General features: G+C 45.9%; 1 protein-coding gene and 1 long non-coding RNA gene across 4 annotated transcripts in view; one reads left to right on the forward strand and one right to left on the reverse strand.

Moving 5' to 3' along the window:
* Positions 1-13,646, forward strand: part of LOC123804190 (uncharacterized) — a 66,937-nt gene extending 53,291 nt beyond the window's left edge. For all 3 annotated transcript variants that reach the window (XR_015726933.1, XR_015726934.1, XR_015726932.1), the window contains 2 exons: positions 2,519-2,642; positions 11,859-13,646. This is a non-coding gene — a long non-coding RNA (uncharacterized LOC123804190). The remainder of the gene's footprint in view (positions 1-2,518; positions 2,643-11,858) is intronic.
* A 506-nt stretch (positions 13,647-14,152) lies between these two features.
* On the reverse strand, positions 14,153-16,170 carry LIPT2 (lipoyl(octanoyl) transferase 2). The gene is made up of 2 exons (XM_045816223.2): positions 15,678-16,170; positions 14,153-15,107 (listed from the first exon to the last, which is right to left on the reverse strand). Exons 1-2 carry the CDS (start codon positions 16,141-16,143, stop codon positions 14,878-14,880), a joined length of 696 nt encoding a protein of 231 aa, XP_045672179.2. The 5' UTR covers positions 16,144-16,170; the 3' UTR covers positions 14,153-14,877.
* Between the last annotated feature and the right edge of the window lie 2,020 nt (positions 16,171-18,190).

Below are 18,190 nucleotides of genomic sequence, written 5' to 3' on the forward strand. Positions count from 1 at the left end.
ATAAACCGAGGCCAGCTCTTGCTCCCTTGCAAACAAAGATCTGTTCCAGGCTATCCGAGGCACACACCCTTATCATAGAATCTCAGATTATATTTAAGAAGAGCTATCATTTTAAAAAGGCCCACCACACCGAGAGAATGCTGTACAGGATTGCTATTCCTTATCAAAACCCGTAACTTCCCTGTTGTTTCTGTGGTTGCATATTTTGACCCACCTACTCCTTTTTCTCAGTCTGATTAATCACCTCTCAAGGAAGTCATCCTGACCCTGGGCATGAAGTATCAAATTTCAGTCTGCCTAGGAATCACCTTAGAGCTCTTTCTGGTAAAGTTGACTTTTGGGTCCTAATCCAGAGGTTCTGATCCAGGAAATCCGGAATGGAGCTCAGAAACTAGCATAAAAGAAAGGAAGGAAGGAAGGAAGGAAGGAAGGAAGGAAGGAAGGAAGGAAGGAAGGAAGGAAGGAAGGGAAAGAGAGAGAGAAAGAAAGAAGAAAGAAAGAGAGAGAGAGAGAAAGAAAGAGAAAGGAAGGAAGAAAGGAAGAAAGGAAAGGAAAGGAAAGAAGAAAAAAGAAAAAAGAAAAAAAAGAAAAAAGAAAAAAGAAAAGAAAAAAGAAAAGAAAAAGATTGATTTCCAAATCTGATGCCAGTGGTTCTTAAGATCAGCCTTGAGGAGCCAGCCCTGGCTCAGGTAGGGCTCCTTCCCCCGTTCTGCCCAGGGCCTTGCATTTACTCTATAGGACTTTGATTACCGTTATCAAAAGTAACTATTTGCCCACCTCATCTACTAGATTGAGTTCTTTGAAGATAGGGATTTAGAATCACAGTCTTAGAATCACACCATCTTAGAGTTCTAGAATCATTTAGTGATAGAACCGAAGTTGAAAGGACTCCTGAGTCATCTGATCAAATCCCTTACCTAAACATCCCCTATATTCCATTTTTGACATGAGATTGTCTAGCTTCTCTTGTATACCTTTAGTGACAAGGAGCTCATTGCTTCCAAGGCAGCCAAGGCTCTGATTGTTAGGACGTTTCCATGTTTTAACAAAAACTGCCTCTTGTTATTTCTACCCTTTGGTCCTTGTACCCATCGGAGACACAAAGTATATGCCTAATTTCTGTTCCTTTTTTGGCCCTTCAGAAACTTAAGTCCTGTCCTCCCCTTTCCTTGCTCTGGAGTGAGGATGGAGCAGGAACCCTGTTAGGGAAGCCAGCTGGCTAAGGGGTTCTTGGAAAATGGACTGAGCTGCCTCATTTTCTTTACCTGTGCCTTGCAGATTTGCTGCCGTGTTTAGAGGACCCAGTGTGTGTAATGGGCTGAGAGCTGGGCCCAGCATGATGCATGCACTCCTATTGTTATTAGGTGAGAAAAGAAAGGATGGACCAGGATTCCTGTCCCAGGGAGACCATAGTCTGAAAGATCGTCGGGGAACTCTAATACAAAGAAGTTAGAGATAGGCCCTGACCTTGGGACAGGCTGGGCAGGGGAGTGGGGTGGGCTGACTGCAGGGGTCAGGTGAAGACTCACCTGGAGAGCTACCTCCTTCAAGTCTTTACTTAAGAGCCACCTTCTTGCTGAGGTCTTCCCCGACCATTCAGTTTACAAATCCTGATCCCTCCCTTCCGCTGCCCTCCCTTCCCTTTTCTGCCTTGTTTTTTAGTAACCTAACATCATCTGATATATTTAACTTAAAAAAAAAAACCCAAAACCTTTTGCTGTTGTTTCTCTTGCTGCATCCCCTAGCTGAAGCTGCCAGCTTGTGTCTGTCCACCCCATCTCAGAGTGCTGTTTCTGCGTTCCTGTGACCACCCCCTTCCCTCTCCCCTACGGCTCTGGGGAGGTAATGAAGCCCAAATGTTTCCAGCTCCAGGGTACTTTGTGATCCCTCGTGGCTTCCCTACTCCCTGCCCACCTCTGTGAATAGAGCCTCCTCAAATTACAGGCCTGAGATGGCCGTCTGCTTCCTGCAGGCCCGGGCTGACACATTCTCCTATGGCCCCTTGCCCTTGTCTTGGACACGGCACTTAGCAGTCTGTGTTATAATTGTCTACTCTATTTGTTGACTCCACACCTAGAAAATACGGTCTTTGAGGGCACTAGGGCAACACGAAGTCTGCACAGAGTAGATTCTTACTGCGAATGTGTTGAATGATTGAATGAATGAATGAATGAATGAATGTCATGAAATGGAGATCACTAGGAATGATGTTATCAGGGAAAACTTCAAAGAGGTAATGGAACCCGAGAGAGCCTGGGGGCTGACTGGATGGTGCAGTGGGTTAAAGCGTCTGAGTCTTGGTTTCGGCTTGGGTCTGATCTCAGGGCACTGAGATGAAGCCCTGCACTGGCTCCGTGCTCCGTGCTCAGCGGAAGTCTGTTTGAGATTCTCTCTCTCCCTCTGCACCCCCCCTTGTTCTCTCTCTCTCTCTCAAATAAATAAATAAATCTTAAAAAAAAAAAAAAAAAAAGGAACTTGAGAGCCTGGAAGGCTAACAGGATGCTTTTTCAACCTCTAGGCCAGAGCTCTCCTTTGAGCAGTAGACTCGTGTATCTGACCACCCACTTGACATCTCTGGATGATACATTGGGACTGGGACCCTTGACTTCCTTCCCCGGCTCCTCTCCGTCTTCATTCTCTCAGTAAGTGGAACCATCACCACTCCGGTTTCCTGTTTGTTTTCTTCAGAGAACTCCACCTGGTCTTCTGTTTACCTGTGTATTGGCTTGACGTCTGCCTTTCCGATCAGACTGTGAGCACTCCGAGAGCACAGACCAGGTGTGTCTTTTTCACCATAGAATACACAGGATGTAAGTCCACGTCTGTCTAGTAAGTTGGGGGAGAAGGGTTGGGAGGTAGGACGAGCATGGATTGTGTCTGTCGATAGTGTTAAAAGTTAAAAGAGAAAGCTTCATGGTCACATCAAGTTATTTTATTCCATTACTTACCAGCGGGCTGTACTTCTGTGATTTGTCTCCTCTTGGCCTGTCAGTTTGACCTTCAGAACACTTTGTCTTATTCTGAGCATCACCTTTCTCCTGCCTCTGCAAGCAGCACAGAGCAGTGAAAAGACCCCCAACAAGGGTGGGATGGTGTGGTGTCAGGAGACTAAAGATCTCCGTGGTACCCTCTCCCCACCACCCCCTCACACATGCTATGTCTGGGGAAGCAAGTGGTCCAGAACACTGCCTCTGGGGTCCAACAGAGCTGGGTTTGAATCCTAGCCCTGACACTTATTGGCTGTGAGAGCCTAACCTCTCTGAGTCTTAGTTTCCTTATCTGTAGAATGAGGATAAAAATAGCTCCATCTGTGGATTACAGTGAGATATTATTTATAAAGTGCTTTACCTGGTACCTGGCACATAGCAAGTGTTCCATAGAGAATGACTATTAATGACTATTAATGAGGGCATGTGCATTCATGGTGTTGTAAATATGGACTTTTGAATCTTATGATTTAAACAATAAGGGTTATGGGAAGGCAGAAGAAAGTAGGATAAGTGAGGACCAAGATTTGCAGAGGAAGTGAGTCTCAGTCAGGAATCTTAGCTGCAACAGGCAGAAAACCCAACTCAAACTGACTTAAGTAGAAAAGGGAATTTATTGGCTAATGGAATTACAAAATTCAGAGGATTGGCTTCAGGCATGGTTGGATCCAGGAGCTTAGATGATGTCTTCAGGAAGCTGTCTCTTTGCATCTTTGGGCTCTACTTTTCTCACTGTTGCTCCATTCTGAGGCAGGATCCCACTTTGTGGTAACAAGATGGCTGCCTGCAGTTTCATGTATACACTCTATCCTGTCTGTAAAACCAGTAGGAAGAACTTCTTTCCCCCACAGCCCTCCTGGCAGAAGTCTGGGTCTGACTCTCATTGTCCTGAAACAGGCCCAGTGCCCATCCCAGCACCAATCATAGAAGCCAGGGAAAGAAGCTGGCAGTGGTGTCATCTTTTTTTTTTTTAATTTTTTTTTTTTAAGATTTTATTTATTTATTTATTCGACAGAGATAGAGACAGCCAGCGAGAGAGGGAACACAAGCAGGGGGAGTGGGAAAGGAAGAAGCAGGCTCATAGTGGAGGAGCCTGATGTGGGGCTCGATCCCATAACGCCGGGTTCACGCCCTGAGCCGAAGGCAGACGCTCAACCGCTGTGCCACCCAGGCACCCCCAGGGGTGTCATCTTTACTCAAACCACATAAACTTGGCTGGGAGAGATGGGTGAAGGCAATCAAAAGGTACAAACTTCCAGTTATAAAATAAACAAGTCATGGGGACATAATGTACAGCCTGGTGACTATAGTTGACTAACACTGTGCTGCATATTTGAAAGTCGCTGAGAGTAGATCTTTTTTTTTTTAAGATTTTATTTTATTTTATTTATTTTTTTGAAGAGATAGAGACAGCCAGCGAGGGAGGGAACACAAGCAGGGGGAGTGGGAGAGGAAGAAGCAGCCTCCTAGAGGAGGAGCCTGATGTGGGGCTCAATCCCAGAACGCCGGGATCACACCCTGAGCCGAAGGCAGACGCTTAACGACTGTGCCACCCAGGCGCCCTGCTGAGAGTAGATCTTAAACGTTCTCATCACAAGAAAAAGATTTTTGTAACTATGTAAGGTGTTAACTAGACTTATTGGTGAACACGTCGCAATGTACGTAAATATTGAATCTTTATGTTGTATGCCTGAAACTAATATGATGTTATGTGCCAATTATACCTTAATAAAGATAATAAATGATAATTTATTTATAATAAATTAAATAAATTTAATTAAATCAAATAATAAAATAATGCATGATTAATAAAAAATTAATAATTAAAACACATAAACTTAATAAAAAATAACACATAAACTTAAAGTTGGTGGGGGTATGATTCCCTAATATGGATGTTATTAGTGGAAGTAGGGTAAATGGTTGTACAACTGAAACACGTAGGCCTTGGAGAATGGCCCTGATTTGGGCAGAGAGAGAGAGGAGGGAGGAGGGCACCCAGAGATTCTTAGCCAAGAGAAAGTGAGAAGAGGGGATTAAGTGTGCTGTGAGCATGGCTCACATATCTGAGGCAGAGGGAGCAGACATGTTCTATGGATCCCAGAGAGGAGACGCAGAACAAGTGTGCTTGGGGACGGAGGAGTCACAGGACCTAGGTTTCTGCTCATGGGGAGTATGAACAGGCTGCCTCTGGCCGGAATGGGCTTCTCATCATGGGAGAGGTGTGCAAGCAGAGCTTCCTTGTCAGAGTTGGTATCAGAGAAGTCTTCTCGATGGGCTCTGACATGCCTTGCATCCCCCAAATCTGAAATCCTATAGTCCCACCCCCCATCCCGATCCCCATCCCTTCTCTCTCTTCTAAACTCTTCTCTGAGAGGAATGCCACATCCTTCTCGCTGATATGTTTATGGGGTGTCTGCAGACATTCTGGATTCTACTTCTGGTTCCTGCAGGAGTGTGGGACCTAAGGGGAACCACTTAGGGCTGTTTCCTCCTGGGCACAGGAGGGGGTGAGGTTATCTGATCTCTGGGGCCTCTGCCAGCTCTGACCTTCTAGCGCTCAGCCTGGCCTTCTGGGAGGGGTAGGACATGCCACAGTTCTCAGGCCAACCAGGTGTGTTGGCTCTTCAGAGTCTGAAAAGCACCAGCTGTCCCATTTGGTTCTTTCACTTGACCTGTGACGAAAGCAGGGTGGGGGGCATAGGGGTGCTGTTTAATGCACGGCCTTTGGAGTCCTGACTTGAGTTCAAACCATGGACCTGCCTCTAACTATATGAACTTGGGCAGACCTTCAGCTGAGCCGCTTTCCTCTCCTCCTCCTCCCCCCCCCCTCCTCCTTTGTTTTAAAGATTTTATTCATTTCTATGACAGAGAGAGAGAGAGCACAGGCAGGGAGAGTGGCAGGCAGAGGGAGAGGGAGAGGCAGGCTCCCCACTGAGCAGGGATCCTGATGTGGGGCTTGATCCCAGTCCCAGGACCTTGGGATCATGACCTGAGCCAAAAGCAGATGCTTAACCGACTGAGCCACCCAAGCGCCCCCACTTTCCTCTTTGTAAAACACAGTCAGAATTCACCTTTGTGGGTTTGTTATTTGCTGTGAAGACTACATAAAGTGTGTAAAGTGCTTAGGACAACCCTGGGCCCTGGGTCAGGCTGGAGAGAGGTGAGTATGGTGGAATCAAATTGAGCTGAATAACACTATCCCCTCATGGGCGCCCAGCATTTCACAGGGCCCAGCATGCCCCCCCCACACACACCTCTGGTGCAGGTGAGGGCCGTGTGTCAGGCAGCCTTCTGGCAGGAAACAGCTGGTAATTTGAATAGAGTACGAGGAGGGTTTAGGAAACCAGCAAGGAATGGCGCCATCCCCCTGGCTAGCAACGGTGGGGAAGGACAGCACAGCGAGGTTCAGAGGGCAGGGGAGGAAGGGGTTACTAGAGACTGCAAAGGCCAGCAGGCTGGAACTGTAGCTTTTGGTAGAGACTGCACCCAACCCAGCCCAACCCATCTCAACCCCTGCTGACCCAACAGGGAGAGAAGTAAGTACCCTCCTCTCCTCCTACTCCTTCCCTTTTTTACGGTCTTCTACCACTATCTGCCTTTGCCCTAACCCAGTGGAAGCTCCAGAGCAAGGAGGCCTGTGGTGGGTGGAGAAGGGTGGTGAGCATCTGGAGAGGCAAGCAGGAGGGACAACAGTCTGATGGGTGGGGGCCTGTCCCACTCCTCTTTATCCTGCTCTGGGCAAGGAGTAGGGGAGAGGAGCAGGAGAATGAACGAATATGGGAGGAGGCTGTAAACCCAGGCTGTTCACTCTAGAAAGAAGCAGGAGGACAGCCCACAGTTCCTCAAATACCCACCTGCTCTCTAGCCCCTCCAGGCCTTCACTGTGCTATTCTCTCTGCCTGGAGCACCTTCTTCCTGGAGTTGGCTAACTCACCCTTACCTGCTACCTCTTCCTGGATCGATCTGTGCCTGAAGTCAAGCCCTAAACTTTTGAGTTTGAGTTTGAAAAGATACTCACTTTTCATTTGAGCTAATTTGAGGTGGTTTTTTATTTTATTTTTTAATTTACAACCTAGAATTCTAATTCTATGTCCCCTTGAGCCTTTTCTGCCTTTTCTGCCCCTCCTCTTTTTTACGATTTCTCACCTCTTCTTTTATGTTTCCATAGTACTCTGTACAAACTTCTCTTATGGTACTTGTAACAGTTTATTATAAATTTTATTTACAGCTATGTCTCCTCCACAAAGCTGTGAGTTCCTTGAATCAGGGACGAAGTCAGATCCTTCCCTGTGTCCTCAGGGCCCAGCACAGGCGGACACATCTCGCATCCGCCATCCCATACCGGTCATGTTATCTTCAATTCCGAGTAACACAGGTTAAAGGCGCATTAGCCAAGTAGAGCCTATTGAGATGAGGGCAGCGGTGTGGAGTCTGGAAGCCATGTTCTGTGAAGAACAGAAGAATCAGGAAAGTTAAACTTGAAGAAGAGACCACTTCTGGGATAGAATTCCTCTGCGGACCCAACAGCCCACCTCTTCTGTGTGAGGCCCGGGCTGGGCCTGAGGAGGCCACAGAGGATGCAGCTACAGTCCCTGTCTGGAGAGCTCACAGTCCGGAGAGGGTCGGACGTGGAATGAAGTAATTCTAGCACGGTGTGGCCACTGCCATTAGCGGGGGATGTAGGTAGACATGGCCAGGAAGGACTCTCAGAGGAGGCCTTGCAGGAGGGTCGAGTTATGACATTGTCGGAGGCAAGTTTCAGTTTACAAGCCCGAATGACTGTCTAACAATCAGAGTTCTGTATGAATGGAAGGCTGCCTGCGCACGGCCACAGCAAACACCTCACAGACTGGGTATTGACGTCTGTCAACAAAAGAACCAATATGGAGGCGATAGGGAATTTTTTGTAACAGCATAGATATGAAACTTGCTTCCTTTTACAAGCTCAGTACTAGGATACAAACACAAACAAACAAACAGTCTCTGGCCTAGAAAACCTCCCAATGTAAGTATTGCAAAAATGTAACACTTTAGGCTTATACCGGTGTCTCTTGAATTTGAATAATGTATGGTTTCCTCAAAAATTATCAAGGTACTCAGTGCTGGCAATTTGGATATGTTCAAATTTAAACTCAGTATAAACTCTAATGCAACTGTAAAAGCAAATCTTTTATGTAGGTAATTTTTTATTCAATACAAACTTTTATTGAATATGAACACAACTAAAAAACAAGTAAATGCCAATAACACTAATGCCACTGGTCTTGGGAATCTAGGGAATGGATCTAGGGAATAATCATCATGAAAAAGAGAAGAAAACAAGAGATCCTGCGTGCCTTAAGAACACACCACCACCTATGAAGTTGACTTGCCAAATCGTATCAAGCAACAGGCTTTATCTTTCAAGCTTCAGAAAACATAGGAGAAAAAGATTTAAAAAAAAATTGTGGGAGGAATCTATAGGTGAAAGACACTAAGGAGACACTTATGAGACGTGCTATTTGAATCCTGATTTGAACAAACCAACTGTGAAAAAAAGGAACAAGCAAACATGGGAGAAATCTGAATACTAACTGAATATTTGATGTCGAAGTTTTGGGTTTTTTTTAGTCCTTATCTTTGGGGAATACATACTGAAATATTTATGGATGAAATAATATGGTATCTATGATTTGCTTCATAATAATCCAGGGAGAAAGCCAGAAGTAGGTATCAGTTTAAACTAAGATTGGCCATGAGTTGATGATTATTTTAGCTGCATGGTGGGTACATGAGGGTTCATTGTTGTATGTTAAAAAGATTTTATACAGGGGCGCCTGGGTGGCTCAGTCGGTTAAGCATTTGCCTTCAGCTCGGGTCACGATCCCAGGGTCCTGGGATCAAGTTCTGCATCGGGCTCCTTGTTCAGCCTGCTTCTCCCTCTGCCTGTTGCTTCCCCCTGCTTGTGCTCATGTGCTCTCTCTCTCTCAAATAAAATCTTTTTTAAAAAATGAAAAAAATAGGGGCGCCTGGGTGGCACAGCGGTTAAGCGTCTGCCTTCGGCTCAGGGCGTGATCCCGGCGATCTGGGATCGAGCCCCACATCAGGCTCTTCCGCTATGAGCCTGCTTCTTCCTCTCCCACTCCCCCTGCTTGTGTTCCCTCTCTCGCTGGCTGTCTCTATCTCTGTCGAATAAATAAATAAAATCTTTAAAAAAAAAAATGAAAAAAATAAACCTAAGATGCTGGAACATTTAAAATTCAGGCATCTCCCTGGTGTATTATTGATGGGAATATAAATTGGTATAACTTTTATGGAAGGCAATATCTATTAAAATAAAAATGCACATATCCTTTGACTCAGAAAATCACTTCTAAAGATTCAACCTCTGTACTCACCATGTGCTATGTAACACACACACACACACACACACACACACACGCACACACATGAATTTTCGTTGCAGCCTTGCTTGTAAAAGCAAAAGATTAGCAATAACCTAAATGTCCTCAGTAGGATACTAGCTAAATAAATCATAAGAAATCCACTGAATGGAATACTCTGTAGTCATTTTTTAAAATGAGGATGCTCTTGGGATGCCTGGATGGCTCAGTCACATAATGTCTGCCTTTGGCTCAGGTTGTGATCCCAGCGTTCTGGGATCGAGCCCCTCAACAGGGTCCTGGGATGAAGCCCGCATGGGGCTCTCTGCTCAGCAGGGAGTCTGCTTCTCCCTCTCCTTCTGGCTGCCACTCTCTGTCAAACAAATAAATATAAACTAAACTAAAATAAAATAAGGATGCTTTTTATATACTAATCTGAAACAATTTCCAAAGTGCAATGGTGTGGGTATAGGGTGTTAGTATATGAAAAAGAATGTATATTGGGGCACCTGGGTGGTTCAGTTGTTAAGCGCCTGCCTTCAGCTCAGGGCGTGATCCCAGAGTCCTGGGATCGAGCCCCGCATCTGGCTCCCTGCTGGGAGCCTGCTTCTTCCTCTCCCACTCCCCCTGCTTGTGTTCCCTCTCTCGCTGGCTGTCTCTCTCTCTGTCAAATAAATAAATAAAATCTTTAAAAAAATGTGTATAATCATGCATGCTTGTGTATGCATACATATCTCTGAAGTTCATAAAAAAGGATTTACCATCATTTAGGCCTCCAGGAAAAAAAATGAGTTTATGGGGAAAAGAATGGCAGCAAAACTTACATTTCAAAGCTACCATTTTGTACCTTTTTAATTTGCATTACCTATATTTTTTTAAAAAACCTTAAATTCTAACTTTTAAAAGAAATAAAAACAAAATTAAGACATTCAAAAATATAATTGCAGGGGTGCCTGGGTGGCGCAGTCGTTAAGCGTCTGTCTTGGGCTCAGGGCGTGATCCCAGCATTCTGGGATCGAGCCCCACATCAGGCTCCTCCGCTATGAGCCTGCTTCTTCCTCTCCCACTCCCCCTGCTTGTGTTCCCTCTCTCACTGGCTGTCTCTCTACGTCAAATTAATAAATAACATCTTTAAAAATATATATATAATTGCAGGGGCGCCTGGGTGGCTCAGTCGGTTAAGCATCTGCCTTCCACTCAGGTCATGATGCCAGGGTCCTGGGTTCGAGACCCACATCGGGCTCTCTGCTCAGTGGAGAGCCTGCTTCTCCCTTTCCTGCTCCCCCTGCTTGAGCTCTCTCTCTCTCTCTCTGTCAAATAAATAAATAAAATATTTAAAAAATATATATATATATAATTGCAAAGATTATGTAGCAATGTGGGAAAATGTATGTAATATTAGGTTCGGTTTAAAAGAGTATACATAATTTTATCCATATAATAATGACAAGTACATAAAATATGTCTGTTCGTGATCAAGTACTAAAGACACACAAATGAAGGGCATGTGTTGTCGGGTGAGAGTACAAGTGTTGTTTTATTTTTAAATTGTATAATACTATAATATGGTATGATTATATGTATGGTAAATTATAATTTGGTAAAAAGAAAAATCAGATTTAGATGGCAAAAATCTGATTTCCATCGGGCTTTCAGAGAGAGGATTTTCCCAAGAAGTAAGGTATATCTGGTCACGCTGCTAGAGCTGGCTCTTTGTGGCTTCCTGCAAACTTCACTGGAGAAACAAGATGCTGAGCCAGTGACGTCCTTACACTTAGCACTTCTTCACCAGACCCTGGACAATCTGTTTATTTATGGGGAAAAGATTCTGTACAAACAAGAAGAGGCCTTCTGGAGATAGGAAAGCCAGGGTGTTAAATATCCTTCTTCATACGCTCAGCTTCCTTCCTTGAGGAAGGGCCCCTGTGGGAAAGCGGAGGTGAGCTCTGTCCAGGCAGGAAGAAGAGCCAGGAACCCACAGCAGCAGCCTGACCTGGTCCCATGGGCCTGGCCTCCGCTGAACCCTGGCCTTCTGCTCTGCATCCTCCTGGCTCTGCCGACCCACAGTCCACCTGTTCTTGGAGGCTTGGCTCTTCCAGGATGCCTGGCAATCTCAGGCTATAGGAGTGGACGACATTCTCTTGTTGTCTCATTCTGTGCCCCTATTTCTCTGCCTATGTAGCCTCTCCGCTTCCTGGGCCTGCCCCTCCTCGGCCCATGCCTCACATTTATCAGTCCTCTGCCCTCCTCTTCTCTCTCCAGACCTAAGTCATTAACTCATCACACCCATGTTCTAGACCCACACACCCGCTGCCTCTTGGCCCTCTCCACTTACATCTCCCACAAGTGTTTCAAACTTGATTTATCTAAAACTGAACTCATTATTTTTCTCTCCAAACTTGGTCTTCACCCAGTGTTCCCCATCCCAGCAATACCTCTAGCATCCACCCAGTTGGTCACACCAGAAACCTAGGAATTTTCCTTGACTCTTCTCCGATATTTACAGATGACAGCAGCAGCAGCAGCCATCTTACACCGTGCAGCCCGGGAAACAGAGAAAGCTGGACTAAAGCAAGATAGAATGAAACGAACACACCAAGAAGCCTGCCAGGGAGGAGAGAAAAGACTACCTGGGTTCCTAAAGGGCTACATGCTCTGGTTCTGTTCTTGAGCCCACCTGCAACCCTAACCTTGGATTTTATGAGACCCCCGGTACCTTTTCTGATAATGCCCCCGCTGTCACTCTTTAATTTTTTTTGCATAAATTAGTTTGGGGTTTCTACATTTGCAAATACAAGAGTCCTAATTAATATAAACATGTTGTATCAGTCAGAAGAGGCTAGGTTATGCCGTGGTAATGAACAACGCCCACATTTCAGTGGCTTAACTCCACTGCACCGCCAGGAGCAGCAGGGGCCTCTGCTCATTGCAGTCCCTCAGGAAGCAGCCACCATCTTGAATGCTGTTGGTCACCTTTCCAGTGGGAAAGAGAAACCCCAAGGGCTCTGACGCCAGCAATTCAATGCTCCAGCTCAGAAGTGGCATGTCACCTCCATTCATAACTCATCGATCAGAACAAGTTGCTTGGCCCCAACCAACCACAAGGGAGCCACACAGTACAGTCCCGCCTGAAATATTTGGTGAACAACACTGATAACTACCACGTATTTCCTGCTGTCTATTCTGTGCCAAGCCTTGAGCCTAATGAAACGGAGGCTCAGCAAGGTCAGGTAACTCAGTCTCTATACCATGCAGAATGATTCCCAGTGATCCAGAAACACGGGACAGGCTGCTGATTGAGGGAATGTACTTAAGAGGGCTAACGCAGTACCTGGTACTAAAAATAAGTGCTGAGTAAATGTCTCTTCCCCAGTCTCTGGAGGTATTCAAGACCAGGCTGTATGGCCACTTTCTTGGGTTGCTAGAGAGGGCAGTCAAGTACTAGATGGGGAGTAACACGTGCACAGCCTTCCTACCCTGAGGCTCTAACTCCACTTTGCCTGCAATAATTATTTCCCTTTTTGGCAATAATACTGCAAAGTAATTATCAACTACTATCCACCCCCCACATTCCTACGCTATTGCACTGTTGGCTCCCTGGAGGGATAACAAAAGGCCTAGAAGGAATATGGGTAAATAATGGGTGGACAAAGCACCGATCAATTAATATTGGCCAAGTGTCCATGACTTGTAAAGCATACTGTCCTGAGCTCTAAGTCAGTGTGCACAGCAGGAAAAGAGCATGAGAACGGGGCTTATATCTGGCACCCAGGCCTGGCTTTGTGATTAACTCACTGTGTGCCTTGAGCAAGTTTCTTCCGAAGTCTTGGTTTCATCTCTATACAATGAGGAGGCAGGAACATACCTCCAAAGTCCATTCCAGCTTGAATAACTGATAAAAGCTGTGTGCAGAGTTAAACAGCAAACCTCAGACGTGGGAAGACTCACCTTTCTTCTAGAAGCCAGTGGGGCCACAGGACCCTGGAAGCTCAAAAAGGACTTTCGATACCACATTACCTAAAGCTGCACTTTGCAATATGGTGGCCACTAGCCACATGTGGCTACTGAACTTCTGAAGGGTGACAACTCCAAAATGAGATGTGCTATAAGTGGAACTACACACGGAGTATCTGGATATAGCATGGAGAAAAGAAGTGTAAAACCTTTTTATATTTGGTTAATTAAAGTGCTAATGTCACTGTTTATTTTTCCCTTTTGAATGTGGCTACTGGAAAAATAAAATTACGGTGCGGCTCACATTGTATTCCTATTGGACAGTGCTTATATAGGGGAAACTGAAGCCCAGAGAGGGTAAATGACTTGCCCAAAGAGCTGGAACGCAGCCTGGGTCACCTGACTTCTCATTCAAGGATCGTTCCACCCTAACTGCCTGTGGTAGCCAGTCTCCAGGATGGTCCCTAACAATCTGCACTTACCCTCACCCTGTGCAGTCCCTTCCACATTGAGTCGGGTTCATCTATTAGGAAACAGTAGAAATGACTGCGTGACTTCCAAGCCTGGGTCATAAGACCTTGTGGCTTCCACCTTGTCTCTTGCTGGCATCACTTGCTCCGGGAGAAAGAGTAGCTCTGTGGAGTGGCCCACATGGTGAGGAACGCAGGTCCCGTAAATAACCGGCACCAACGAAGCAGAGTGAACCATCTTGGGGGTTGGGATCCTGCATTCCCAGTCAAACTTTTAGATGACAGATGATCCAGTGGACATCTTGACTAGACCTCGTGAGAGATCTTAACCCAGAATCGCCCAGCTAAGCTCTTCCCAAATTCCTGACCCACAGAATAATATGAGATAATGTTTATTGTTTTAAGTCATTAAGTTTTGGGGTGATTTGTTACATAGCAATGAATAGTTAATACACAGCCTTATAAATTTAGAGATCTCATTTAAGGAAAACTTACTTCCACCTTGGCATTTGTACAGTGTGAGAAATTATTCTTGTCTTTTCCTGGCCTCTGGTCTAGCTCAGGTTACCTAACTAAAAATAGCTATCAGGCTTGGCAAGCCAATGCAGGGAATCAAGATCTCATTTTATTCTTTAAAGACTCCTTTCCCTTCTCCTTTTATTGCAGAAAGCTCCCCACCATATCACCTTCACCTGGGCTATCTAGAGATACGATTCCCACAAAAATAAAAGGAACTGGAGCCCAGAATCGCCCAATTAAATACAGTATTTAGGAAGTAACAAATATTTGAGAACTGATTCTCTATATCTGAGTTTCTCTAAGCTGAGAAAATGGGGTGTCAATAGTAGTGCTAATGTCTTACATTTATATAGCACGTGTTGCTTTTCGTCATGTTTTCACATCTCCCATATCTGAGGTAGGTGAGAAAATATAAATAAACCGCAAACATATGGAAACAATGGCTAAGAGCTCACACTTTGCTCATAGTCTCATGGTGAGTGAATGACAGGGCCAAGTCTAGAATCTGGGTTTCAGTGACTCCCAAGTCAGTCTTGGTGCTTTTCAAGCAGGACCTCCCAGCTGTGATAACATGAACACTCTTCAGTTGGAGCCGTCCTCTGAGATCAACATGCACTTGTAGGTCTCTTTAAAGGCCTCAAGGAAAGGTGGTATTACTTCATCCACAGTGACGTGCCTTTGGAGCTCCTCACTCAGAGAGGTGACACCTGTCCCAACCAGCCCGCAGGGGACAATGTGATCAAACCACACAAGGTCTGTAGAACAGTTCAGAGCCAGGCCGTGGGACGTGATGTGCCTTCCACAGCGGACTCCTGCAAGACAAGAAAAAGGGTCTCAGAGTAGATATCCTCCCTCCCCGGGCTTCAGGATCTCACTCGGTGTGATGAAGAAACTGGACTCCATCACTGGTTTTCCAGCTTTGTTTCTGAGCACCCAAGGGGTTGTGCATAGATCGGGTGAGGCGGACATGGCTGGGGAGGGGTGTGTGGCTCCACAGCTCCTGCACTTATTATGGAGATTCCAGAAAATATCTTTTAACAGAGATTCTGTTGCTTTAAAAAAAAAAAGTTTAAAAAGTTTGAAAATTGCTAAGCTCCATTATTGTCCAGACACTGTGATTCATTGGAAGCAACCTGGCAATTCACATCTCGAAAAGATGAATGTTGGATGAGATGACCACTGAGGGCCCTTCTGAGGGCTGTGAATATAAGAGATCAGAAAGAAGGCTTAAAACCCTCAAACTCAGCGGATAGTTCTGATTCAAAGGCCGCGCCAGATACACTTCCGTCCAGCCCGAGCTTGCTCTCACCTCCATTGGTCCAGCCCCGCAAAGCCCCGCCCCCGACCCCGCCCCCGGCCCCGCCCCGGCCCTCCGCACTAACCTATCGCGCAGACCTTGCGCTTCCCCAGCCAGACGCCGGTGTAAGGCGGAGGCCGCGCGCTGGCGCCGGGCAAGCCCTGGAGCTCGCACAGGCGCACGGCGCACGCCTCCAGCGCCGCTACGTGGGTGCGCAGGCGCAGGCCCAGGCGTCTCAGGTCTAGCACAGGGTGGCAGAGCAGCTGGCCGGGGCCGTGGAAGGTGGCCAGGCCACCGCGGCCTGTGGTGCGTACTTCGGCGCCCAAGGCCCGCAGCCGCGCCGTCTCCTCCGACGTCAGGCCGCCGCGCAGCCCGGAGGTGTACACGGGCCCCGCGGGCTCGCAGATCAGGAGTGCGCCCGCCTCAGTTCCCGACGGGGCCTCAGTGCCTGGCTCGGCCTGCAGCCGCCGCAGCCAGCGCTCCTGCAGGGCCAGCAGCTCGGTGTAGGGTATCCGGCTTAGCCGCACCAGCTGTACCGCCGGCTGCCGCATAGCTTCAGCCGGGTCGTCTGCGAGGTTCCGCCCCCTGCCTGGGCCTGGGGGCGTGACAGGAGGGGCGGGGACTCGGAGGCACGTCCCCAGCCGCTGCTCCTGAGTGCTGGTCGGCGGCTCTAGAGCTAGACTGTGAGCCCAAGACCCAGTACCAGGTGTGTCTCTTCCACTCATTCATTTCAACAACCAGTAGTGATACAGTGGTGCACAGTGTACGGGGAAAAAAGTCTGTCCTGGGAAGCTTACAGTCTTACAGCAGACAACAAGCAAGTATTAAAGCATTAAATAAGGTTATTTCACGTACTGATAACTGCTAGGAAAAGAATATAAAACAGGGTAATGTGCGTCCTGGGTGGAATTACCCGAGGAAGAGAGCGAAAAGGAGGTGAATGTGCAGAAAGTTTATGGCGGGGAGCTGTAAGAGTGATGGAAGCAGGATTCGCAGCGGGAGAAGTTAAACCGAAACAGGCCTGCAGAGGCCTCAGCCTGTCTCAAAGAATGCTCTGAGCCGGGTATGACCATTATGAGTTATTCCAAATTAAAGCACAGGCGCCCGACGTTTTTGTCCTATCACTGAGCAGTGATAGAGGCTCTATCTGTAACTTTTGGCAAGGCTACATCCTTCTGTGGAAGGCAATTCCCAGAGAATTATGAGCCACAAGCAGCCTACACCCAGAAGCTGGGGGAACGACTGGCTAGGTCCTGAGGGTGGATCTGGACCACGGTATCCATTATATTGTATTGGATTGTCATTCAAATAAATCTGAACTCGTTCAATGAACTTTTCACTGAGTACCAACTATGTGTTGTTAGGCCTGTTGCTAGGTGAAGAGGATACATAAGGCTATCCCACCCCTGTAGTCCTGATAGCATAAAGAACCCAGTTATTATGTCCTCAGTCTGTCCTCTGAATCTAACTTCCAAGCTGCGGGCAAGAATTGTTCAATTGAAAGGAAAGAAAAACAAAAATAAGAAAGAAGGAAAGTGTAGACAATAATGTAACGAATTATTGTTTATCCACCATCCAGCCTTGTCAAATTTTAATATTTTACTATTTTTGCCTAGGTCTTTTTTAATTATAGAAACAATAACTTTACTCCCTTAGGTATCTGAAAGACGTTTCCTAATACAGACATAAAAATCCTAAGCAAATATTAGCAAGTTGAATCCAGCAATATACAAAAGGATTAATGCATCATAATGAAGTAATGTTTATCCCGGGAATGCAAGGTTGGTTTGACATTATAAAATCAAACAATATAATTCAAAAAACCATATGCTTATTTTCATATGCATTTTCAAAGCTCTTGGAAAAAATCAACACCTACCCTGACTAAAACTCCCAGCAATTGGAGCCAACTAGGAAGAGAAGAGAAATTCCCCAGTCTGATGAAGAGTACTGCATCAATCAGGGTTCAGACACGAGAGAAACCACAAAGGTAACATCTTAATTAATTTTTTTATTTTGAGAAAGTTGTAGACTCACATGCAGGTGTGAGGAATAATACAGAGAGATCTCGTGTACCCTTTACTCAGCTTTCCCTAATGGTAATGTCTTGCCAGTGTCACAATTAGGATATTGACATTGATATAGTCAGGATACAGAACATTTCCATCACCACAAGGATCCTTCATGTTCTTCTTTTATATCGACACTGCTATTTAACTCCTGGCAAACACAAATCTGTGTTATATAAATGGAATGACACAATGTGTAAACTTTCGGAATTTACTTTTTTTTCTCTTGGCATAATTTTCTGGAAACTTATCCAGGTCGTTGCATGTAACAATAGTTCATTTCTTTTTATTGATGCGTAGTGTTCCCTATGGTAGGGATGTACCACATTTTGTTTATTCTTTCCAGTTTTCAGATAGCCTGAATAAAACTGCTACAAATATTTGTATACAGGGTTTTTCTGTGTGAGCATAAGTTTTCATTTATCTGCAATAAATGCTGAGGAGTACAATTCCTGGGTCATATGGTGCTTGCATGTTTAGTTTTTTAAAAAACTGCCAAACTGCTCTCCAGAGTAGTTGTCCCATTTTA

This window comes from Ursus americanus, chromosome 16, assembly GCF_024610735.1.
Source record: "Ursus americanus isolate L20-20 chromosome 16, mUrsAme1.1.p, whole genome shotgun sequence".
NCBI lineage: Eukaryota > Metazoa > Chordata > Mammalia > Carnivora > Ursidae > Ursus > Ursus americanus.

Coding starts and splice junctions, on each gene's coding strand:
- LIPT2 (XM_045816223.2), bottom strand. CDS start 16,143: ATGCGGCAGCCGGCGGTACAGCTGGTGCGGCTAAGCCGGATACCCTAC. Junction 15,108..15,677: donor GCGCAAGGTCTGCGCGATAG/GTTAGTGCGGAG, acceptor CTTGTCTTGCAG/GAGTCCGCTGTGGAAGGCAC.